Consider the following 26,355-nt stretch of genomic DNA (forward strand, 5'->3'; position numbering starts at 1 on the left):
TCCCCTTAGATCACGAAGCCCATTGGGAAGTGGCTTTAGTGGAAATGATTCACCCAACCCAAGTCCACAATGTCATTCCCAATCAAAATTATTTTAAGGTGGAAGTTCATGACAAACAATTGCAAGAGGAGTTGGATAAGATTGGCACATATACCAATAAAACCTATGATGACAAAACTAAAACGTGGACCTACAACTTGTCCATTCTCCCAGGCTATTATTTCAGTGGTCATCATTTGGTCAGCGCCATAGCCTCCAAGTTTAATGGCGTGTTCCATAAAGCTTTGGGGAATGTCCAAAAAAGTGTCACCCTGGAATACCACAAAATAGCTCGTCGCTTTCTGATGAAATTTTCTGAGGGGTCCAAAAAATTCATGTCTTTCTTATTTTGTCCTGAATTGTTTGACATATTGGGCGGTGACATGGAGATGAGGAAGATAGGAGAACAAAAAAAATCCCCCGAATTACCAGTCATTTATGACAACGACTCTTTTGCCAAGTATTTTCGTTTCCCGGTAGAACTGAACCAAGGACTGAATTTGATCTTCGTGTACTCCGATGTGGTGGAATACAACGTGGTGGGACACACCTCCGTGCCGTTACTGCGTGTCATTCCTTTCAAAGTGGATTCTGCCACAAACGCTGACGAGGAAGGTGGAAACACTTATCACGTCCACCGCGAATTTGTCCATCCTCACTATTTGCCTGTCAGCAAGTCGTATTTGGACACGGTCAACATTACTATAAAAGGAGATTTGGGACAAAATATTCCATTCACCAAAGGAAAAGTCACGGTGAAACTCCATTTTCGAAAACGGTTCTCTCACGACTCGTAAGTAAGTCATGTATCCAGTGTACCGAGGGGTGGCTCGACAGCGAGGTCACGGTTTAGGAGACATGTTAAAATCGGCCTTTCGTTCGGTGGCCCCGGTGTTGAAACCGATGGTGACACGCGGATTGCACGCCTTGAAAGATGCGGCACTGACACAAGGCAAAGAATTTCTCCAAAATGTCATCATCGACAAACAAAACCCTAAAGAAGCCTTCATGAGGGCAGGCAAAAATGTCTTGCTGCAAACGGGAAAAGACATTTTGGGCCGACGAGAGACACCTATAAATGCCCTGCACGCTACCGAGTCAAGCATTCAGCAAGGACAAGGCAGAAAGAGACGACGAAGAAAACACCCTTTCACCAGACTTCAAGCTAGAAAGGCCAAGAAAAGAAGAACCGTTCGAGACTTAGACGTTTTCGATTATTGAGACACAGCAACAACAAAAAATGATGCACCGAGAGTCTTGCGCCTGTTCCAAGACGGAACTGGATCTGTTTGCCATGCCCCCCACCATGATGACCATGCAAGAATCCCAATGGGTGGAATTTCATCCCGTCTCCTCACTGACCGATTCCGCTCCCATCGAGTTTGAAATCAAAGGACAGCCCGAAGATTACATCGATCTGAATAGCAGTTACTTGTACTTGAAAGTCCAAGTTCTAGATAAGGATGGTAATGGAGTAAAAGACGATGACGAAATAGGTCCCGTCAACAATTTCATGCATTCCTTGTTCAGCTCAGTGGATTTGTACTTGAATAACAAACTGGTCAGCAGCAGCATGGATACATACCCTTACCGTGCCTACTTGGAAAATCTCTTGACGTACGGAATAGATGCCAAGGATAGTCATCTCAATGCCTGTGTGCTGTGGGTAGCTGACGAAGCGGGCAAGTTAGAAAAAACAGATACATCCAATTCCAGCTTTGAGGCAAGACAAGACAAAATCTTAAACAAGAAAAGTTTAGAACTGATGGATCGTTTGCATTTGGACATGTGGTTGCAAGAGAAATATTTGCTGAACGGGGTGAATGTCCGCTTGAGACTGAATCGCAGCAGTGCCGCTTTCCATTTGATAGCTGCTGATCCTACTAAGCCTCCTAAAAGCACAATTTTAGAGGCCAAACTCTACGTACGACGCGTAGAAGTGTTACCCAAAGTAGGTAACGACATCAGTCAAACGTTGAGCAGAACAACCGCCAAGTATCCCATACGACGTGTGGAAGTGAAAACGTTCACCATTCCTGCTGGACAGAATTCTATGATCGAAGATCATCTGTTTCAAGGACAGCTACCCAAGCGTTTAATCCTTGGTACGGTCCTGAATTCAGCCTTCAACGGAGCCTTCAAAGAAAATCCTTTCAACTTTCAACACTTCGACGTGAAGAAAATCGAAGTCAGTCGTGATGGCAAGACCTTGTGTACCCGACCTTTCGAACCTGACTTTGCCAACAACAATTACTTGAGATCGTACTTGTCCCTGTACGAAGCCACGGGTCAGTTAGGAACCAACACCAGTCACGGCATTGAGTACGAGGATTATGCAGGAGGCTATGCTTTGTGGGCTTTCGATTTCACTCCAGACCAAGGCAGCGACGAGGGACATTTCCACCCTATAAAATCAGGCCAGATTCGTGTGGAACTTCAGTTTGCAAAGCCACTGGACAAGACAGTGAACGTCATCCTGTATGCAGAATTCGATAATACCATAGAAATCAACAGTTTGAGAGAAGTCATTCTAGATTATTAGAAGTCATGGAAGACTGTTATCCCTCTTTACCTAGTGAAGAAACTTTGGACATGAAATGTGAGGAGACTGTGGAAGAAGAAGTGATCATGATGAAATCGAGATGGCCAGAACAAGAAGCCCATTTAGTCTCCTGTTTTGCCAAACACTTGGTCGACAAAATGACGGAATTGATCAAGAAAAATTGCTATGGATGTCAAAACGATCATCCCAGTCAAATTCAACACGATAAATGCCTGATGTTAAGTCAAGAAGAAAAATTGGACGAGTATCTGGACGAAGCTTGGAGTCTCATCTCGAACAAAGACGTGTTGCACCAGTGGTATAAAGACTTGCGTGAACATTCTTGTCCACCATTAACCACTCAAGAGATCCATCGTATCGAAGCTCTCCTGAATCAGAGTGAGGAAACAGAACGAATAACCGTTTATTCGTCAGACATTTTCAAGCAAAAAGTCAGGATCGAATTGACGACGTATTATTACCTGTGAAGAAGAAAAAAACCACACAAATGGATACCTGGGAACTTTATTACCTTTTGAACCACAGTTCGTATACGTCTTCTTGGAATCCTGTCGTCTGTGCTAAAGATGAACTCCCTCATCGCAAACCTAAAGACCATCAAGCTTACGTGATCAACACGGACGACAGTCATCTCCCAGGAACCCACTGGGTAGCCGTCTACTTTCCTCAAGAAGGATGTGTGGAATATTTCGATTCGTACGGATTGCCCCCTTTGGAAGACGATATCATTGACTTTATGAGAAGAAATGCTCAAACCACCCGATTCAATAACGTGAAATTACAAGGCACAGATTCCTTGGTGTGTGGACAGTACTGTGTGTATTTTCTGCATCATCGCAGCCTGGGGTATTCCTTAGAACATTTAGTGACTCATTTCGATTCTCGTTCTTCTGCTAGAAACGATGTGAAAGTAGATCGATGGTTCTGTGACCATTATGCTTATCTTTTGTCTCAAGCTAGGAAACGTAGTGTCCATCAATGGCCTAATGATTTCCAACAGTGGAAATCACAATTTCATTCACAACGTTGTCAGCCCTGTTCAAAGTAGATTGTCCATTGAGAAAAAAATGTTTGTGATTTGAAAAAAATTGTTTGATGTTATAGTGTTGGATTATTTTTAAAAAATGTTAGAGTTGTTGTTTAGTGTTAAGTGATTTTTGAATAAAAAATGTTGTGTTTTGAAAAAAATGCCTTTGTGGTTTGTTTAGCTATAAGAATGTTGAATTGATGCTCTTTCATTTCTTACTATCCCTCTCATGACACTCACTGAAACGTTGAGACTAGAAAACCGTGTGGGGGATGTTTTCCTTCACGTCCGCGCTTTGACTTTAAGAACCGGGTTGTTCCCAGTCTAACCATCCATTGTCGACTCATCCTCCTACGAAGATGTGCTCCAAACTAGCTAAACTCAACGAAGCCTACGTGAATTTGCATAGGGTCAGACACAGTCTGATACCGAAGCCAGAAGAAATAGAGAATGTGAGAATGTTAAAAATCACTGAAGACCTGATAGAAGAGCTCTTCAGAGAAGAAATGAACAGGGAAAAAGAAGAATGGACAGAGAAGTACAGACTTCAGAGACAGCAGCAACAGCAGCAGCAACAGCAACAGCAGCAACAACCTGAAGCTGACAGAGGCTTTGTCGATTGCCGTATCGACACGAAAGAGTTCTTCTTCTCTTTTCGAAGAAGCAGACCTATCGCCAGAAAGTCTATCCTCAGAGGACATCGCATTCTTAGAAACTAAAAAAAGAATGCCATAGCAAAACAAAAAACAGCCCTTTTCAGGGCTACCCAATACTCTAGAAAAGAAATAATGATTAATTTGCCAATGTGTGTAGGTAGAGTAGTGTGAAAATAAACACTAACTCTTGCTTTTAAAAATGTGAGGGTATGTGTTGGTGTGTTTGTGTTTGTAAGAGCTCAAGTAAGTTGGTGTGGATAGTAGATTAAAATGATGTTTTTTGGTGTTTGAGGTGTATATTTGGAGTTAGATTGAATTGCTTTGAGTATGTGGATAGTCTATTGAAGTGATTTATAAAAAATTTTAAAATAGTGATGGGTAGAATAAAAAGTGAGTGAGTGTTTCTTTTAGGTCCGCGCGTTGTTGTTTTTTTGGTCATGATCTAGGTAAGATGAATTTTATGTTATTAGGGGGATGTTTTCCATCACGTCCGCGCTTTCAGTATAAATTGAAACTCGTTCGGCAGTCCAGCTACCCTTGTTGATTGATCAACACAGCCAGAAGAATGACTAGCAGAATAGTGAAACTGTTAGAACTCCAGATGCACCTGGAATATGCCAGGCGCATAGTAAACGAACTATCAGCGGAGGCTATAGTAGAAGAAGCAAGAGTAAAGAAGGAAGAGGAGGAGAGAAGAGAGAGGGAAGAAGAGGAAAAGAAAAGAGAAGAGAGGATGTCGTTCAATATTCCCGAGACAGAGGATTGGGGTGTTGAAGCGAATCATCCTCCCTCTGCGCTCCCCAGAAGAAAGGTGAAAGAAGACTGGGGAAGAAGATGCGTGTGTGGCGCAAGGCCAGGACGGTGCAACCATTAGATAGGTGCATCAGGAGTTCAAAAAACAGCCCTTTTCAGGGCTACCCAATACTCTAGAAAAGAAATAAGGATCAATTTACCAATGTGTGTAGGTAGAGTAGTGTGTATATAAACACTAACTCTTTTTAAAAAAAGTGAGGGTATGCGTTTGTGTGTTTGTGTGTTTGTGTTTGTAAGTGATAAAGTAGGTTGGTGTGAATAGTAGATTATGGGTTTCTTAGCGTGTCTGAAGAGTATAGTTAGGGTTATATTATATGAAATGAGAAAAGTAGGGGATGTTTTCCTTCACGTACGCGCGTTGATGGGTCATGATCTAGGTAAGATGAATTTTATGTTTTTAGGGGATGTTTTCCATCACGTCCGCGCTTTCACTATAATAACCCACAGTATTCGTCGTTCAAACCATTCTGCAAAGAATAAAATGAAGATGGCGTCAAACCAAATGGACAAAATACAAACCTTGCAAGACGTTTTAGACAACTTAGGAATAAAGGAACAGATGCTATTAAGACTGGTTGAAGACCATTATTCCTATAGTCCCCATCGTGTGAAGATGGAAATTAATAACTTAAGGAAAGCAAAGGACAAGATTAGTTGTGTAATGAAAGAGATCAAGGAGGAGAAGGAGGATGAAGAGGAAAGAATAAGAATACGCAATTGGAACGAAAAAATTGAAAAAGAAGAAGAAAATGAAAAGAGGAAGAAAGAAGAGGAGGAAGAGAAGAAGAAAGAAGAGGAGGAGGAGAAGAAAAAAAAGAAAGAGAAGAAGAGTGTAGGAGATAAAATAAGAACTTGGTGGAGGAAAAGAAGAAATTAGAAGAAGAAAACCCAAAGGCCCTTTTCAGGGCCAGCCATATTTCTCGAAAAGAGATAGTCTTTGAATTGCCTACCCCTTTTTTAAAAAAAATTTAAAAAAAAAAAATCCCATGTTAAATTCCCCTTGTCCGTAGAGTGACCCACGATTTATCGCCATGTTAAATTCCCCTTGTCCGTAAAGTGGCCCACGATTTATTCCCATGTTAATTCCCCTTGTCCGTAGATTTGCCCACGATTTTTCTCCATGTTAAATTTCCATTGTCCGTAGATTTGCCCAAGGGGTTTTGTAATGCTAATTCCCATTGTCCGTAGGGTGCCCCCCTTCACTACTCTGGACAGACGAACATCCCGACGAGAAGATTCTAAGTTTTGCTAGTGTCGGTCCTAAAAATTACGGCTACGAATACCGGGACAAACAAGGGGAAGTGCACACGGAGTGTAAAGTGAAAGGACTGACTCTCAATTATCGCACCAGTCGAGTGGTGAACTTTGGGTTGTTCAAAGAAGCCTTGCATTCTGGAGAGGATGGAAACTTTAGAGTGACCACCTACGAACCATATAATATTGTACATTTACCCACTCTCCAAATCGTCAGTCGGTCTTTGGAAAAAGTGTATCAAATCGTGTACCAGAAGCGAGTGCAACTTCCCTTACAACTTCACCTTACCGTACGGACATGTAGGTATAAAAAATTGTCCCAAGAGGATAGCCACCAACAAGAAGGATGACTTTTCCACAGCAAAGAATCGAGTGAGAGACCCAATGAGAACTCCAAATTCAAACCATACCATTTTCCTGTCTTCTAGCCTGACTATTGTAATTGTGCCCGTCGATTGGAAACGTTTCAAAACTGGCCCACGGATAGGAAAGGATTACCTACTTCGAATGTTTTAGTTAGACCAGGATTTGTCTACTTGGGACATGAGACTGGATTGGGATACGAAGTACAGTGTTTCAGTTGTGGCCTGAAGTTGGAAATGGATCGATGTATCTATAAAGCCTATAAAGATTCAGCTGTTCTGGAACATACTCGATGGTCTCCGAACTGTCTTTACCTTTATATGGCTTTTCCACCTATCACATTGCGGTACATTTATGACGGTACCTTAGAGAAGGTAGTACCTTTGTCCAGGATGAAAAAAGGAAGATTTCCAAAGCTAGACATAAAAAGGAAAGATGTACAAACTCGAGACTTCATTACGGCTAGTATAAAAACGGACAACGTCCAAGATCGATAGTTCATTGTCACTACCAGGACCAAGCGAGAAAGATGAATCCTTTTAAACATACATCATTCAAGTTCGGTGATTCTCAAGTGGAGTGCGATGCTGTGCCTTGCGATGAGAGCGGTGCAGTAAAGCATCATGGGAACTTTGTTAAAACTACTACTGCCACTACACATACCATGGAAAGTGGTGCTGTGCGTGTCAAACCTGACGGATGTCAACCTTCACGTGAGGCCATGCGTCTACCATCCTACGGATGTCATCCAAAACTGAGCAAATACCCGTCGATTTCACCCTGCCCTCATCGAAACGAACCTGTGAAAGACGAATATTCGTTTCCTATGTGTTTGCCTGAATACTGCGACTTTGAAAATCGTTTTCAAACCTTCCAAGGAAAGTGGTCTAAATATCTGGGAGGACCTACCCCCGAAGAATTAGCTAGATCCGTATTTTTCTACTTGGGTGAAGGGAATAAAGTCAAATGCTTCAGTTGCGGTGTGTCACTTCACCAGTGGGAGCAGAAAGATTCGGCTTACCTGGAACATGCTCGATGGTCTCCGAATTGTCACTACCTACCTTTAGCGGGACCGAGTTATTGAAGTGACATACCATGACGTTTAAAAAACCAGATTGGCTTGAAGTCAAACGTTGGACACCACCGAGACCAGTATTTAAACCCCATTAAAAATAATATTGAAGCATCACCAAACGAACTGCAAGAGAAGATCTACAACGAAGTTTGGCAGTGACTTGCCAGAGCAAAATCTCAATGGATGACTGTAGAACTTTTGTGTCGAGAAATTCACAAGGGAAAAGTGAAAGAAGTCAACAAACGGATCAGATTTCTCTGGATCAAGTGTGCGTTCACCGATTACTTTCGCTCTAGGAGAAAATTTTAAATACAATAATACTGACTGACATAATCATGGGTACTTTACAAGAGAACATTCATGGTATGTCTGTGGAGCTGAGAGAACGCATTTACCGAGAGCTGGTCAAAATACAAGTGAAACGCAAAGAACAATTGCATCCGTTACATGACCGGTGTTTAAACCACTGGTACTTGAATGTTATAAAAGGACTGATTTAGATGAGAGTGTTCAAGTGGTCAGACATTGATCAACTACCCATTGGCACAAAGGATTGGATTGTCGTGTCTCGTTCTGGTAAACTTACTGCAACAAATTCCAGAGGAAGAGTTAGAGAGTTACCAAAATCTTTTACACAACGTAAACTTAGCTGAAGATGAATCTGAACGGTGTCTTATAGTGTGCAAGTTAGTGACTAAGCCATTTAGATTCGCCACTGGAGTAAAATCATCTCTGTGCAGGATGTACACTTATTGTCTCCAACAAAAGGAGGTATAAAAATAGGCTACCATGCCACGACCTTTATCACTAGTGTGTTGTATAGTTGTTTGTATAATGTCTATTGTCTGTGTTATCTCTGTCTCTGTTTCGCCAGTCCCGTTCCCGCCAAGCGTTCTAGTTTTTTTTTTCTTTCCCCTGGTGTTTGGTCTGATTGAGGTCAGCTCCTTGCAACATTGTTGCTAATCGGCAGTACCGTGACGTCACCTCCCTGTTCCATTCCTATTGTCCCTAGACAGTCCCAATACTTTTTTGTCCCTCTATAGTCCCACCCATGTGAAAATTCCCATGTTAAATTCCCATTGTCCCTAGGGTACAACCCCCCCCCCCCCAGTTTGGCATTAAATTCCCATTGTCCCTAAGGTATCCCACTATACTACTGCTGATTATGATGTGGTTAAGAAATGTATCTTAAAAGGATCTGAGTTGGTACCTGATGCATATCGATAAAGGTTTAGGAATTGTAGAAAAGAGTCTGGAGAAACGCATGTCGAATTTACAAGGGAAAACGAATAACGATTTGATAGGTTGTGCTAGGCCAAAAAAAAGGTTAATCAAGATTACGATAACTTCAGAGAGCTAATATTAGTTAAAGAGTTCAAGAATTGTGTCCATAGTGACGTCAAGACCTGTAATAATGAGCAAAACGTGGAAAATGCTGCTCGCACAGATGACGATTATTCCTTGTCTCACAATATTTCGTTTTTCAATGTCAAACTGAAATTGTTAATAGCTATGTTGACCCCACACCATTACCAGTTTGTTACTTTTTGAAAAACGGGGACCCTATGAGCAAATGGAGACCACCTAAGATACTGGTGGTAACGAATGTTCACTGAGATATTAAATTGTCTTTCCAAAGTTATATCGACAATACATTTTTGGGTGTAGCCCATAAAACTCTCATGGCTGGCCATTACGAGTAAGTAAAACTTATGACAAGCTTCTGAGTCATTTTTACTATCCGAAAATTAAAAGTGGTGCTTGTAAATTCTGGAGATCTTGTGACACTTGTCAAATGGTAGAAATACCCAAATCAGAAGATACCTGAGGCTCATCTGTAACCTTTTCATATATGTGACGATCCTTTAAGCAGAATAATGTTAGACTGTGTCGCTCCCTTACCTAAGACAAAGTGAGGTAACCAATGCTTGTTGACCATAATTTGAGTATCCACAAGAGTTCCAGAGACAATTCCTTCGAGAAAGATTAAAAACTTAAACCATAGTAAACTTTGATAAGCGACTTCTTTTAATATATGTACTTGTTGACCTTTCCAAATCTGTCCAGTCAAGGTAGAAATTTAATGTCTTGAATTTTCCGCTGAATGATTATTCAGCAACATGTATAGAATATTTCCGGATCAAAATTGCAATGTTTGACAAGTTCCAAATGCAAATCTTAACTAACATAAAGCTACCTACTGCAGCCATGTCGAAATGACCCTTTAGCTGGCCAAAAGTCAAGAGCCGCAAGATATACTGGTATAGAGGTGTCTAAAATGTACACTGATTTGCGCGGACGAAAGAGTCTACACACAATTTAACATTTTAAAGGATAGACGATATTAGTCCCGAAACCCATAGTTAGTATCAAAATAGGTTTGGGTCAACATGCTGATTCGGACCGTGACTGATTCGGACAAGGTTTAATCGGCCAAAATTACGGACCGAATCGGACCAGATCCCGGGCTGATTCGGACCATGTAAAATATTATTTAGTTTCGTCCGGGATTTATATGTGGCATTTACATTTGTTGAAAGAAAGTTTGAGGGCTGATACATCTGATACGTTTTCAAAAGGACTCTTTACAAAGAAAATTAAGACCTCCCACCCAATATCCATGGACGTATACTCTTAATATCCTTTGTAACAAGCCCCTGTGAATATATCGGCATATTTCTTGTGCAGATTAATCTTCACTTGTCCGTTACACAGTGTTTAATTTCTTTGGAAAGTATTAGTAAATACCATGACATCCAATATGGCTGCATTGTAAACAAATGTATACGTTTGTCTTTTATATTCAGTTTGCAGTTAATATCCATTTGAACTAAGCTATTTTTGTATCGAATTATTTCCAAAATCAGAATCTAACTGACTTCTGATTTAAATTTAGTTGTCATTAGGTATCAGGTATGTGAATGTTTTGGCAGATGGATATACTGTAAATTGGCGCCTGAGTAGTACTGGCCTAGTCCTACAACGTAAGACACATCACCCAATATTTTTGTTATGGGGGTGATACAACTTAAACAAAGACAACATATACTATGTCTTACATTGTAGGACTAGTACTGGCCGTATATTTTAGCATGCGACAGTAACGGAATCATCGACAATAACGGATCATTTACAAGGACAGTGAAAAGAATCATAATATATCTAGAGTTTGTTTACGAAGAATACTGGCTGTTCCGGCCCAAATTACGGGCAAAATCGGCAATTCGGCCCGAATGGCGAGCCGATTCGGACCATGCGAAATATTAAAAGGAAAAAAAAAAAAAAGAGAAAAAAAAAAAACAAGGAAAACTCATAGTCCCCTACCTGATTTTGCAAACATAGTAAGAGAATGTAAAAGGTTGATTTTCTGCTTTCAGATTTATATTAGAAAGTTATTAGGAAATTTCTATTTGAATTCAGATTTATATTAGAATGTTGTTAGGAAATTTCTATTTGAATTCAGATTTATATTAGAATTTTATTAGGAAACTTCTATTTGAATTCAGATTTATATTAGAATGTTATTAGGAAATTTCTGTTTAAATTCAGATTTATATTAGAATGTTATCAGGAAATTTTTAATTTAATTCAGAGCAAAACATGAGCTATCACCATTAGATTTTATTAGATTTTAAAACCAAACTAACTTTCCAATGTTTGAGAAAAAAATTTAAAAGTCAAGTTTTCATAAATCCAGCAGGTATAAACACTATCGAACAGTACATATAAATTGACCAAATGTATGTATTGATGTCTTGTGCAAATTATGCTTTCTTGCATAAAGAGTTATTGATGAGTACATTTAATGGATAACATGCACCACTGTTATCATGGAATTGTATCCACTGTTATCATGGAATTGTTGTCTTTTGGGAAAAATCTCGAACCAACTTAAACTAACTTATTTTCTTTTTTAGCTTTGAAACATCTGAAAATATTTAATTGAAAGCACACTAAATCCATTAAATATTGATTTCTGAATAAATACTTTTTATATTTATACATATAATAACAGAGTTATTTCAAGTCAGCATTATATTTTGTGTTATAAAATGGTATATTCAGTAAATTGGCAAATGACATCAAAAGTGCTTAATTATAGCAGCATTGGTCAAACTGGTTTGGCCGATTCATGGTCAGAAGATCACACTATTAGTGTTTGCAGTTAAATTAATTAAGGATGCAATTATCAAAGAAAGTAATAAATAGATGGTGCTAATTTAAGTTAAGATGGTATATGATGGTAAATTAAAGAGATACCAGCGTCATCATATGATGAAGTACCAGGGATGATTAATGGCAGTGTAGAAGTCTCATGCAGAAAAATACATGTACAGAAATAAAATTATTAACAAAATGTATACCTTTCAGTGTAATGAGTGACTTTGGTGAGAGTCTGTTGTACTTGTATTTCTACCTTTCAATTCAATGAGTGACTTTATGGTGACTACTGTACTTGTATTTCTACCGTTAATTTAATGAGGGATTTTAAATTAAAAAGAGAGACTACTGTATTTGTATATCCACCTTTCAGTATAATGAGCATCAATGGCAGGCTGTCAGCAGCACTCAACAGGAATGCCCCATTGGAGTCTCTTGCTTCAGAGACAAAAAGTGCCAGCATGTCAAAAGCTGAAAGAGAAATTAAGGTTTCATTTTTACTCAGTTACAACTCTTTTTTGGTTTGAAAGGTTTAATCTGTGTATGTGTGTGTGTGTTTGTACATTTTTAGATATAGTGAGCAAGGCAAACGCATCATAGAAGGTAAGATAAATGAAAGAGGAGGTAATCTTAAGGACCACTCCCTTTACCTATGTGACTAGAAGCGGTCTTACAACAAAGGTGGTCATTAATTATAGATCATTTAAATATGACACATTTTAGATTCAGTTTGACATAGTTTTATACTTTGTGAAGGATATTGTTTCATAATTTGACTTAATGTCTGGTTGTAAAATGATTTGCAGTCTATCTGCAGTATGGCTTAATGGCTAGTTGTAACATGACTTACTGGTAGTGTCTATTTGTAATATGACAGTCTCTAGTTGTAATATGACTTAGTGTCTAGTTGTAACACTACTTTGTGTCTAGTTGTAACTTGACTTAGTGTCTAGTTGTAACATGACTTACTGTCTAGCTTTAATATGACTTTGTGTCTAGCTGTAATATGACTTAGTGTATTGCTGTAATATGACTTTGTGTCTAGCTGTAATATGACTTTGTGTGTAGCTTTAAAATGACTTTGTGTCTAGCTGTAATATGACTTAATTTATTGCTGTAATATGACTTTGTGTCTAGCTGTAATATGACTTTGTGTCTCGATGTAATATGACTTAGTGTCAAGCCGTAATATGACTTTGTGTGTAGCTGTAATATGACTTAGTGTCTCAGAAGCCTCATATTGATTCTTAGAATTCTTTGTCAATAGCATTTTTCCAGTGTCTGCTGTTGAGATTATCGATGAAGATTAAATCTAGTCATTTTCATGGATTGAAAGCTATAAAATTAATAGCCAGAATACACAACAGAATTAAAATATTGCGTCAAATTTTAAAACCATGAACTGATAATTAAAAGAAAAATGTTAATATTTTACAGTACTGTGTATACACACTTGTATGTCGAGTCCAACTGCAAACAGTAGAGACCCAGATCTGCCTCAGCATAATGTTTTAGCAGATCTAAGTCTATGCAGTTTGTTAGGAGTAATCAGTAGAACAACATTGACTCTGGTCTGCTGGCACATTATGCAATGGCAAATCATTTTGTTTGTGGTTTGACTCAACGTATAGGCAGTATACTGCAAATACTCAAATAGTGTGTGTGTGTGTGCATGTGTGTGTGATTTGAATTTTTAATGTAGCTTTAACAATTTTTCAGTCATATCGCTACAATGTCTGCAGTGTGGCAGTTTATAGTGATGTCTAGCACTAGGGCATCATGCTGCAGACATGTAGCATCATGTCCCACCCATCACATTATCCCAACACCAGGCCAACCAGTCCCAACACTAACCTCTTAATGCTGAGTGCCAAGCAAGGCAGCTGTTAGTACCATTTGTATAAGCCTTTGGTATGACTTGGCAGAGTTCAAACCTGTGATCTCTTGCATCTGAGGGAGACGCTCTAATCACATATTATGCAGAATAGTATGTTTTGTTTACATATGTGTGTAACAAGATAGATTGATACTACAGTCTGATAATACAAACCCATTTGTTTGTACCCCCCTACCGATTTAAATAATGGAAACCTTTAATGTGATAAAAAGTGCAAGGAACTTAGTCAATTCATTCACTGATTTATAGTTTCTAACCTGACTCTGAGTAGAGTGGCCCTAACACCGTCATCTTATGCGCGTTTCATGCTTAATGGAAGTTTTCAATAGACAGACATGCTTGGATCCATTTCCAGTTTCTGGACAAGTCCATTTTCAGCAAAGGGGTGTATCACGACTACAAATGTACATACATAAGTCATCTGCTTCCAATATTTACAATGTTGAATCAAGCAAAGGAAAATGACAGCTATGCTTTTCATGTGGATTTAACAAGCAGTTTAATTTCTGTGTTCATGTATGTTCTTGTATGCAGAGGGATATAATTCCAAACTCTCCACGTTATGTAATTTACGCAATTATTCAGCATTTGCTGAACAGGATGAACTACATCATTATGTTGTCTGATGGAAATAAACTAACCTATAGTGTATGCAATATGGCGTCATGTTAGTATGGAAAGTCCGTTAAGCATGAAATTGTGCAGGGGATGCCAGCATTAGTGCCATTCTGGTCACAGGTTAGAAATTATAAATCATTGATTCAATTGACTTAGTTCTGTGCACTTTTTATCACATTAAATATTCTCATTTTTGAAATTGGTGGGGGGGGTACAAACAAACGGGGATGTATAGTCAGACTATAATTTTGTGTACATTAAACAACGCATGAAAGGTAGGTTCAATTAAAACTTTATTGCATATATAAAATAATCTTCTTTGGCATAATGGGGTAAATCTTGACACAGCACACTGCACCAGCTGAGCGCTGAATTCACCTATTGGATACCTCAGGAAGAGAGACTTGGGGGTTTGTAGGGTACAGTTGTGCAGAGTGTCTGACACCTGTATGTGGAGCCTCAAAGGGTTGATATGAGGTATATATGAATACTGATAAATCTGATCATGAGGATTGCTATGATAAAAAACATCAGCCAATACTCCATACATGCACTGTAGGAAGTGAATAAAAAGTATATGGGCATAATAGTTCAGTGCTTTCAAAGCCCCAGTGCCACCATTTATAATAAATTTCATCATTCTTCCAAACTAACTAAGATGGAAGGAAAGAAATGATTTATTAAAAAAGCTACCTGACATAAACTGTTCTTTAAAATAATCAAGATGTTAGGTTTAAATGACATTCATGTATTCAGTTTAGAATTAACAGGTGCCACCACATAATTTGGTCAACCAAACCATTTTAGTTCCATTGTTTTTGGAGTGCTACAAAGGTAGTAATGAGATGATACATTTGACAATTCTGTTAGTGACTATTCTAATAATAAAAGCATTTGCACATGGCACACAAATTGATTCAAGAGGGAATGAAAATAAGCAGGTCTGCTTTTTTTAAGTGGATCAGAGAACAAAAGCATTCATTAAATAAAAATAAGATTCTGGTGAATATTGGTGATCAGCTGTGGTGCTGGAATAATTTTAAGGGTGAACTTGGGCTGAAGACAATACAACAGCGCATGGTGTAAGCTTTTTAGTTTACAATGGTGATGCCATCAAATCTTGTGTTCCGGCTTTTGACTGAAATCGGTTGACCCATGGATGTCGGCAAAGAACATCAAATTAATTTGTACACATGTGAAAAATGACTGTTTTTCAATTTATGAGGGAAATTACATGGCCCATAATGTGATCAAATGTTAATATTATCTAGTTTTAATGGAAGCCAGTGATGATTAGGACCAATATCTTTCAAGATTCAGTATTATTCAGATGATTTGCTATATACATGGAATGGAGGCATTGGGGCTTTAAGTGCTTTTCCAAATTTGGGGGCAAAAGTGAAGTTATGAATGCATGAAACTTGGTAATGGCCCAGATGAGGTGAAGGGAACACTGGAACAGTGTGACTGCAATGAAGGCCCCCAATTTAGTGAAAAGTAAGGATACCGATAATAATGGCTGAGACTGCAAATAACATGATAAAAAGGCACTTGTCTGTGGAGTGGATATTGACAGGTGAGCAAACACAGCTGAATGGCCATTTTTATTGACCCAGTGTTGGATAAAATAAATTCAAAAAGTATACTGTATAAAATGTTCAGAAAGTAGCAAGATTTGAATTTGCTACCTAGTGCACTAGATATGCATTATGATTAATACATTCATCTAAGGATAAATTGGATAACAATTTTGTTAACATTTATTTAAATAGATTGGATACAAATTTTGTTTACATATACATGTAACAAGATATACAGTATGGATATTAATGTTGTGTACAAATATGTATCACAAGATAGACAGACTGAATACTAATTTAATCACATTTGATTTGTAGGCCCTGAAGATTGAAAATAGCAAACTCAGACAGGAGCTGGAGGATGTTAGGTAATCAACAATTCTGTATTGGTTGTAAACACATCACTAGCTTTTCATTTTTAATTAGTTGTAAACATATCACTGGCTTTTCATTTCTAATTAGTTGTAAACACATCACTAGCTTTTCATTTTTAATTAGTTGTAAACACATCATTGGCTTTTCATTTTTAATTAGTTGCAAACACATCACTAGCTTTTCATTTTTAATTAGTTGTAAACACATATGTAGGCTTTTCATTTTTAATTAGTTGTAAACACACATGTAGACTTTTCATTTTTAATTAGTTGTAAACACATCACTAGCTTTTCATTTTTAATTAGTTGTAAACACACATCTAGACTTTTCATTTTTAATTAGTTGTAAACACATCACTTGCTTTTCATTTTTAATTAGTTGTAAACACATCACTGGCTTTTCATTTTTAATTAGTTGTAAACACATCACTTGCTTTTCATTTTTAATTAGTTGTAAACACACATCTAGACTTTTCATTTTTAATTAGTTGTAAACACATCACTAGCTTTTCATTTTTAATTAGTTGTAAACACATCACTAGCTTTTCATTTTTAATTAGTTGTAAACACATCACTAGCTTTTCATTTTAAATTAGTTGTAAACACACATGTAGACTTTTCATTTTTAATTAGTTGTAAACACATCACTAGCTTTTCATTTTTAATTAGTTGTAAACACATCACTAGCTTTTCATTTTTAATTAGTTGTAAACACATCGCTGGCTTTTCATTTTTAAATAGTTGTAAACACACATGTAGACTTTTCATTTTTAATTAGTTGTAAACACATCACTAGCTTTTCATTTTAAATTAGTTGTAAACACATCACTAGCTTTTCATTTTTAATTAGTTGTAAACACATCACTAGTTTTTCATTTTTAATTAGTTGTAGACACATCACTTGCTTTTCATTTTTAATTAGTTGTAAACACATCACTGGCTTTTCATTTTTAATTAGTTGTAAACACATCACTAGCTTTTCATTTTTAATTAGTTGTAAACACATCACTAGTTTTTCATTTTTAATTAGTTTTAAAGACATCACTTGCTTTTCATTTTTAATTAGTTGTAAACACATCACTAGCTTTTCATTTTTAATTAGTTGTAAACACATCACTAGCTTTTCATTTTTAATTAGTTGTAAACACATCACTAGCTTTTCATTTTTAATTAGTTGTAAACACATCACTAGCTTTTCATTTTTAATTAGTTGTAAACACATCACTTGCTTTTCATTTTTAATTAGTTGTAAACACATCACTAGCTTTTCATATTTAATTAGTTGTAAACACATCACTAGTTTTTCATATTTAATTAGTCAAAAACACATCACTAGCTTTTCATTTTTAATTAGTTGTAAACACATCACTAGCTTTTCATTTTTAATTAGTTGTAAACACATCACTAGCTTTTCATTTTTAATTAGTTGTAAACACATCACTAGCTTTTCATTTTTAATTAGTTGTAAACACATCACTTGCTTTTCATTTTTAATTAGTTGTAAACACATCACTAGCTTATCAAATTTAATTAGTTGTAAACACACATCTAGACTTTTCATTTTTAATTGGTTGTAAACACATCAGGAGCTTTTTATTTTTAATTAGCTTCCCACGGGTCAGTGATTCTTCCTAGCGTTTTCCATGTTCTTCCTCCTACTGGCTGCCTTTAATGTGCTGAAAAGTGCCATTGACTGAACAAAACTCATCCAACATAATGTTGTAGCAACAATTCTTTTTTAAAGTTTCTCTATAAAACTGCTCAACAGAATTTGACTAAATTTGTCAGAATGGATCCTGGCATGAGGATTTTTTTTAAAAATTTGTTTAAAAAGATGCCAATCTCCCATTTGATTTGGCCACCATTTACACAATGTCAGATAGATGGACAGGTTGACTGAACTGAAATCGCAAATTAACTCTATCCATATATGTCTAGATGGACCGATGGACAGGTGAACTGATGCATTTTAACATAAGAAGAAATAATAGAGAAGTGGTCTATAAAATTGTTAATTAAGCAGCTAAAGTGTAGCCTGTTAGTATGATGGGTCAGGTTGCAACCTCTAGTTACAGTTTGAGGAGGTAAATCTTCACTACAGAATTGTCAGACATAATCAGACTGACTTCTCGCAGAGTAGGTCCATCTACAAGTGAAAGGCATTTATGATATATGATAGCTTTCATATTGAAGTTGACGTGAAGAGGCAGTTTTCCTGGTCCTCATTTGCTGTTGACTGTATTTGAAGTCTGGCAGCAACCATATGTACTGGCATCTGTACATATAATCCCTGACCTGTTGGAATTGACTATATGAGTTTGACAATGATGCAGACATAAGGGGGACATACAAGATTGAGATTGTACTGGCATCTGTACATATAATCCCTGACCTGTTGGAATTGACTATATGAGTTTGACAATGATGCAGACATAAGGGGGACATACAAGATTGAGATTGTACTGTCATCTGTACATATAATCCCTGACCTGTTGGAATTGACCATATGAGTTTGACAATGATGCAGACATAAGGGGGACATACAAGATTGAGATTGTACTGGCATCTGTACATATAATCCCTGACCTGTTGGAATTGACTATATGAGTTTGACAATGATGCAGACATAAGGGGGACATACAAGATTGAGATTGTACTGGCATCTGTACATATAATCCCTGACCTGTTGGAATTGACTATATGAGTCTGACAATGATGCAGACATAAGGGGGACATACAAGATTGAGATTGTACTGGCATCTGTACATATAATCCCTGACCTGTTGGAATTGACTATATGAGTTTGACAATGATGCAGACATAAGGGGGACATACAAGATTGAGATTGTACTGGCATCTGTACATATAATCCCTGACTGTTGGAATTGACTATATGAGTTTGACAATGATGCAGACATAAAGGGGACATACAAGATTGAGATTGTACTGGCATCTGTACATATAATCCCTGACCTGTTGGAATTGACTATATAAGTTTGACAATGATGCAGACATAAGGGGGACATACAAGATTGCGATTGTACTGGCATCTGTACATATAATCCCTGACTGTTGGAATTGACTATATGAGTTTGACAATGATGCAGACATAAGGGGGACATACAAGATTGAGATTGTACTGGCATCTGTACATATAATCCCTGACCTGTTGGAATTGACTATATGAGTTTGACAATGATGCAGACATAAGGGGGACATACAAGATTGAGATTGTACTGGCATCTGTACATATAATCCCTGACCTGTTGGAATTGACCATATGAGTTTGACAATGATGCAGACATAAGGGGGACATACAAGATTGAGATTGTACTGGCATCTGTACATATAATCCCTGACCTGTTGGAATTGACTATATGAGTTTGACAATGATGCAGACATAAGGGGGACATACAAGATTGAGATTGTACTGGCATCTGTACATATAATCCCTGACCTGTTGGAATTGACTATATGAGTTTGACAATGATGCAGACATAAGGGGGACATACAAGATTGCGATTGTACTGGCATCTGTACATATAATCCCTGACCTGTTGGAATTGACTATATGAGTTTGACAATGATGCAGACATAAGGGGGACATACAAGATTGCGATTGTACTGGCATCTGTACATATAATCCCTGACCTGTTGGAATTGACTATATGAGTTTGACAATGATGCAGACATAAGGGGGACATGCAAGATTGAGATTGTACTGGCATCTGTACATATAATCCCTGACCTGTTGGAATTGACTATATGAGTTTGACAATGATGCAGACATAAGGGGGACATACAAGATTGCGATTGTACTGGCATCTGTACATATAATCCCTGACCTGTTGGAATTGACTATATGAGTTTGACAATGATGCAGACATAAAGGGGACATACAAGATTGCGATTGTACTGGCATCTGTACATATAATCCCTGACCTGTTGGAATTGACTATATGAGTTTGACAATGATGCAGACATAAGGGGGACATACAAGATTGAGATTGTACTGGCATCTGTACATATAATCCCTGACCTGTTGGAATTGACTATATGAGTTTGACAATGATGCAGACATAAGGGGGACATACAAGATTGAGATTGGTTATAACCTCCATACCTATGTGGACAAAACATTGTGAAGATCAGATTGTCTCCAGTTCTTGAGAAAACTGAGATGATTCAAACAGATGAGACATTGATTCTGCCTCTAAGGAGAATAGAACCTACAATATTTTTGGGAGGAGATTGTCAAGATACATAACCACAGCCATAGTGGTTGTTGATTGGGACAGGGTGATGACACAGTCCATAATTTGGTAAAGACCTAGAAGTTGATATTTAGAATTACTATAAGGACTAAAAAATTGTCACAGTAAACAACTGAAGAAACTTCTTTGATGATGGATGAATATGGTCATGAAAGTAGACATCTGTGAGATAGAGACTGATGGCATACTCATCTCCTTGGATGGAGAGATGTATAAATCTTGATGACTTTATCATCTCCACCTACCCACTCTGTTTGTCAATGACTGACTGTGTCTTCTGTTGAGGAACCACATCCTCCTCATCCATCCATTAGAAGGGGTGAGGAAGAAAGGGGAGCGGTGGGATAAACCAAAAAGCCAAAGCCCCTTGGAAGTGCCCCATTTTGGACTGTGTGGGGATGGTGGGGGTGTTAAGTCAGCAGCAGGAGACAGGAGGCTTTGGGTGGAGATACTTGGTTTCCTCCCTCCCCATTTAGTGCGCCTTCTAGACTGGTTTGACTGTCATCAGCTGGCTAAAGGTTGAGATATGAACAGTTCTTGGACCATATTAATATCCCTTTGCTGGTCTTGCCTATCTCCCGTCCATTGTGGCAAGAACAGCTGTTTTCTAAAACGAGGATGCAGATGGAGTGGCAGGTTGGAGAGGTAGTTCTTGAGATGCCTGCCTCTGAACTTATTTAGATTTAACTCCATACAGCAATTGCAAGCTAAATTGAGTCATCCTTAAAGAAAGAGCATTATGAGTTTTTGAAAACAAATTTATAGTATCATGGAGTACAAACATGCATCACAAAATATTGAGTTAAAGCAATCAACACATTCCCATGGTAGGTTCTCTGTTAATGACCTATATTGGTAGGCCAATTTTCCTGCCAGTCAGAAAATCATCAAGGAGGCCAAATCAAATATCGAAGACATTTAAACAATGTTTCAAACCCATTTTAGTGTGGCAAGAAGAAATCATTTTTTTTTAAAAATCCATTTTATAAAAAGTGGGAGCAGACATGTTAAGTGCCACTAAATTTGTAGCTAATGCCAAAAGTTGAGTATCATAGGCAGTGGAAGGTGTATTCTTTTTACCAGACTGTTCATGTTCTGCTTCCATTTTGAGATAACCATTCTTTATGGCAATGATGATGCAATGCCATCATCTCTATGTAATCTATTGGCAATATCTTGAAGGTCAGCAGTGAATAAGGGAAAGCCAGGATCGCTGGATGATTTTGTCATACTGGTACTGGTCGCAGGGAGTGTGGCCGGCAGTTACAACCCATGTGGAAGGCATTTCGGTTGGTGCTGTTACCAGCTGTAACCATGGGCGCAGCTGGACGGACAGATCTATCACTAAAATCCTTGTCATTATGTGGTTGGGTAGTCTTATACATGGCAAGATGGGCAGATCTGTCACTAAGATCCTTGTCATTATGTGGTTGGGTAGTCTTATACATGGCAAGATGGGCAGATCTCTCACTAAAATCCTTGTCATTATGTGGTTGGGTAGTCTTATACATGGGAATATGGGCAGATCTCTCACAAAGATCCTTGTCATTATGTGGTTGGGTAGTCTTATACATGGCAAGATGGGCAGATCTATCACTAAGATCCTTGTCATTATGTGGTTTGGTAGTCTTATACATGGCAAGATGGGCAGATCTTTCACTAAGATCCTTGTCATTATGTGGTTGGGTGGTCTTATACATGGTATGATGGGCAGATCTATCACTAAGATCCTTGTCATTATGTGGTTGGGTAGTCTCATACATGGCAAGATGGGCAGATCTATCACTAAGATCCTTGTCATTATGTGGTTGGGTGGTCTTATACATGGCAAGATGGGCAGATCTATCACTAAGATCCTTGTCATTATGTGGTTGGGTAGTCTTATACATGGCAAGATGGGCAGATCTTTCACTAAGATCCTTGTCATTATGTGGTTGGGTGGTCTTATACATGGCATGATGGGCAGATCAATCACTAAAATCCTTGTCATTATGTGGTTGGGTAGTCTTATACATGGCAAGATGGGCAGATCTCTCACTAAAATCCTTGTCATTATGTGGTTGGGTAGTCTTATACATGGCAAGATGGGCAGATCTATCACTAAGATCCTTGCCATTATGTGGTTGGGTGGTCTTATACATGGCATGATGGGCAGATCAATCACTAAAATCCTTGTCATTATGTGGTTGGGTAGTCTTATACATGGCAAGATGGGCAGATCTCTCACAAAGATCCTTGTCATTATGTGGTTGGGTAGTCTTATACATGGCATGATGGGCAGATCTATCACTAAGATCCTTGTGATTATGTGGTTGGGTAGTCTTATACATGGCAAGATGGGCAGATCTCTCACAAAGATCCTTGTCATTATGTGGTTGGGTAGTCTTATACATGGCAAGATGGGCAGATCTATCACTAAGATCTTTGTCATTATGTGGTTGGGTGGTCTTATACATGGCAAGATGGGCAGATCTATCACTAAGATCCTTGTCATTATGTGGTTGGGTAGTGTTATACATGGCAAGATGGGCAGATCTCTCACTAAGATCCTTGTCATTATGTGGTTGGGTAGTCTTATACACGGCAAGATGGGCAGATCTATCACTAAGATCCTTGTCATTATGTGGTTGGGTGGTCTTATACATGGCAAGATGGGCAGATCTCTCACTAAGATCCTTGTCATTATGTGGTTGGGTAGTCTTATACATGGCAAGATGGGCAGATCTCTCACTAAGATCCTTGTAATTATGTGGTTGGGTAGTCTTATACATGGCAAGATGGGCAGATCTCTCACTAAGATCCTTGTCATTATGTGGTTGGGTAGTCTTATACATGGCAAGATGGGCAGATCTCTCACAAAGATCCTTGTCATTATGTGGTTTGGTAGTCTTATACATGGCAAGATGGGCAGATCTATCACTAAGATCCTTGTCATTATGTGGTTGGGTAGTCTTATACATGGCAAGATGGGCAGATCTCTCACTAAGATCCTTGTCATTATGTGGTTGGGTAGTCTTATACATGGCAAGATGGGCAGATCACTCACTAAGATCCTTGTCATTATGTGGCTGGGTAGTCTCATACATGGCAAGATGGGCAGATCTATCACTAAGATCCTTGTCATTATGTGGTTGGGTAGTCTTATACATGGCAAGATGGGCAGATCTATCACTAAGATCCTTGTCATTATGTGGTTGGGTAGTCTTATACATGGCATGATGGGCAGATCAATCACTAAAATCCTTGTCATTATGTGGTTGGGTAGTCTTATACATGGCATGATGGGCAGATCAATCACTAAAATCCTTGTCATTATGTGGTTGGGTAGTCTTATACATGGCAAGATGGGCAGATCTCTCACAAAGATCCTTGTCATTATGTGGTTGGGTAGTCTTATACATGGCAAGATGGGCAGATCTATCACTAAGATCCTTGTCATTATGTGGTTGGGTAGTGTTATACATGGCAAGATGGGCAGATCTATCACTAAGATCCTTGTCATTATGTGGTTGGGTAGTGTTATACATGGCAAGATGGGCAGATCTATCACTAAGATCCTTGTCATTATGTGGTTGGGTAGTCTTATACATGGCAAGATGGGCAGATCTCTCACTAAGATCCTTGTCATTATGTGGTTGGGTAGTGTTATACATGGCAAGATGGGCAGATCTATCACTAAGATCCTTGTCATTATGTGGTTGGGTAGTCTCATACATGGCAAGATGGGCAGATCTATCACTAAGATCCTTGTCATTATGTGGTTGAGTAGTCTCATACATGGCAAGATGGGCAGATCTATCACTAAAATCCTTGTAATTAAGTGGTTGGGTGGTCTTATACATGGCATGATGGGCAGATCAATCACTAAAATCCTTGTCATTATGTGGTTGGGTAGTCTTATACATGGCAAGATGGGCAGATCTCTCACTAAGATCCTTGTCATTATGTGGTTGGGTAGTCTTATACATGGCAAGATGGGCAGATCTCTCACTAAGATCCTTGTCATTATGTGGTTGGGTAGTCTTATACATGGCAAGATGGGCAGATCACTCACTAAGATCCTTGTCATTATGTGGTTGGGTAGTCTCATACATGGCAAGATGGGCAGATCACTCACTAAGATCCTTGTCATTATGTGGTTTGGTAGTCTTATACATGGCAAGATGGGCAGATCTATCACTAAGATCCTTGTCATTATGTGGTTGGGGGGTCTTATACATGGCAAGATGGGCAGATCAATCACTAAAATCCTTGTCATTATGTGGTTGGGTAGTCTTATACATGGCAAGATGGGCAGATCTATCACTAAGATCCTTGTCATTATGTGGTTGGGTGGTCTTATACATGGCAAGATGCGCAGATCAATCACTAAAATCCTTGTCATTATGTGGTTGGGTAGTCTTATACATGGCAAGATGGGCAGATCACTCACTAAGATCCTTGTCATTATGTGGTTGGGTAGTCTCATACATGGCAAGATGGGCAGATCTCTCACTAAGATCCTTGTCATTATGTGGTTGGGTAGTCTTATACATGGCAAGATGGGCAGATCTCTCACTAAGATCCTTGTCATTATGTGGTTGGGTAGTCTTATACATGGCAAGATGGGCAGATCTATCACAAAGATCCTTGTCATTATGTGGTTGGGTAGTCTCATACATGGCAAGATGGGCAGGTCACTCACTAAGATCCTTGTCATTATGTGGTTTGGTAGTCTTATACATGGCAAGATGGGCAGATCTATCACTAAGATCCTTGTCATTATGTGGTTGGGTGGTCTTATACATGGCAAGATGGGCAGATCAATCACTAAAATCCTTGTCATTATGTGGTTGGGTAGTGTTATACATGGCAAGATGGGCAGATCTATCACTAAGATCCTTGTCATTATGTGGTTGGGTAGTCTTATACATGGCAAGATGGGCAGATCTGTCACTAAGATCCTTGTCATTATGTGGTTGGGTAGTCTTATACATGGCAAGATGGGCAGATCTATCACTAAGATCCTTGTCATTATGTGGTTGGGTAGTGTTATACATGGCAAGATGGGCAGATCTATCACTAAGATCCTTGTCATTATGTGGTTGGGTAGTCTTATACATGGCATGATGGGCAGATCTATCACTAAGATCCTTGTCATTATGTGGTTGGGTAGTCTTATACATGGCAAGATGGTCAGATCTCTCACTAAGATCCTTGTCATTATGTGGTTGGGTAGTGTTATACATGGCAAGATGGGCAGATCTTTCACTAAGATCCTTGTCATTATGTGGTTGGGTAGTCTTATACATGGCAAGATGGTCAGATCTCTCACTAAGATCCTTGTCATTATGTGGTTGGGTAGTGTTATACATGGCAAGATGGGCAGATCTATCACTAAGCTCCTTGTCATTATGTGGTTGGGTAGTCTTATACATGGCAAGATGGGCAGATCTCTCACTAAGATCCTTGTCATTATGTGGTTGGGTGGTCTTATACATGGCATGATGGGCAGATTTCTCACTAAGATCCTTGTCATTATGTGGTTGGGTGGTCTTATACATGGCATGATGGGCAGATCTATCACTAAGATCCTTGTCATTATGTGGTTGGGTAGTCTTATACATGGCAAGATGGGCAGATCACTCACTAAGATCGTTGTCATTATGTGGTTGGGTAGTC

At 38.5% G+C, this 26,355-nt stretch overlaps 1 protein-coding gene across 1 annotated transcript in view; it reads left to right on the top strand.

Annotated features, from left to right (window-relative positions):
• The first annotated feature begins 10,547 nt into the window (after positions 1-10,547).
• Positions 10,548-26,355, top strand: part of LOC149800843 (uncharacterized) — a 103,239-nt gene continuing 87,431 nt past the window's right edge. The window contains exons 1-3 of the mRNA XM_089954855.1: positions 10,548-10,572; positions 12,325-12,439; positions 16,365-16,414. Of these exons, the coding sequence (XP_089810981.1) occupies positions 12,329-12,439; positions 16,365-16,414 (161 nt within the window). The 5' untranslated portion in view covers positions 10,548-10,572; positions 12,325-12,328. The remainder of the gene's footprint in view (positions 10,573-12,324; positions 12,440-16,364; positions 16,415-26,355) is intronic.

Source organism: Sinohyriopsis cumingii, chromosome 4 (genome assembly GCF_028554795.1).
Source record: "Sinohyriopsis cumingii isolate HCF-2022 chromosome 4, ASM2855479v2, whole genome shotgun sequence".
Taxonomy (NCBI): Eukaryota; Metazoa; Mollusca; class Bivalvia; order Unionida; family Unionidae; genus Sinohyriopsis; species Sinohyriopsis cumingii.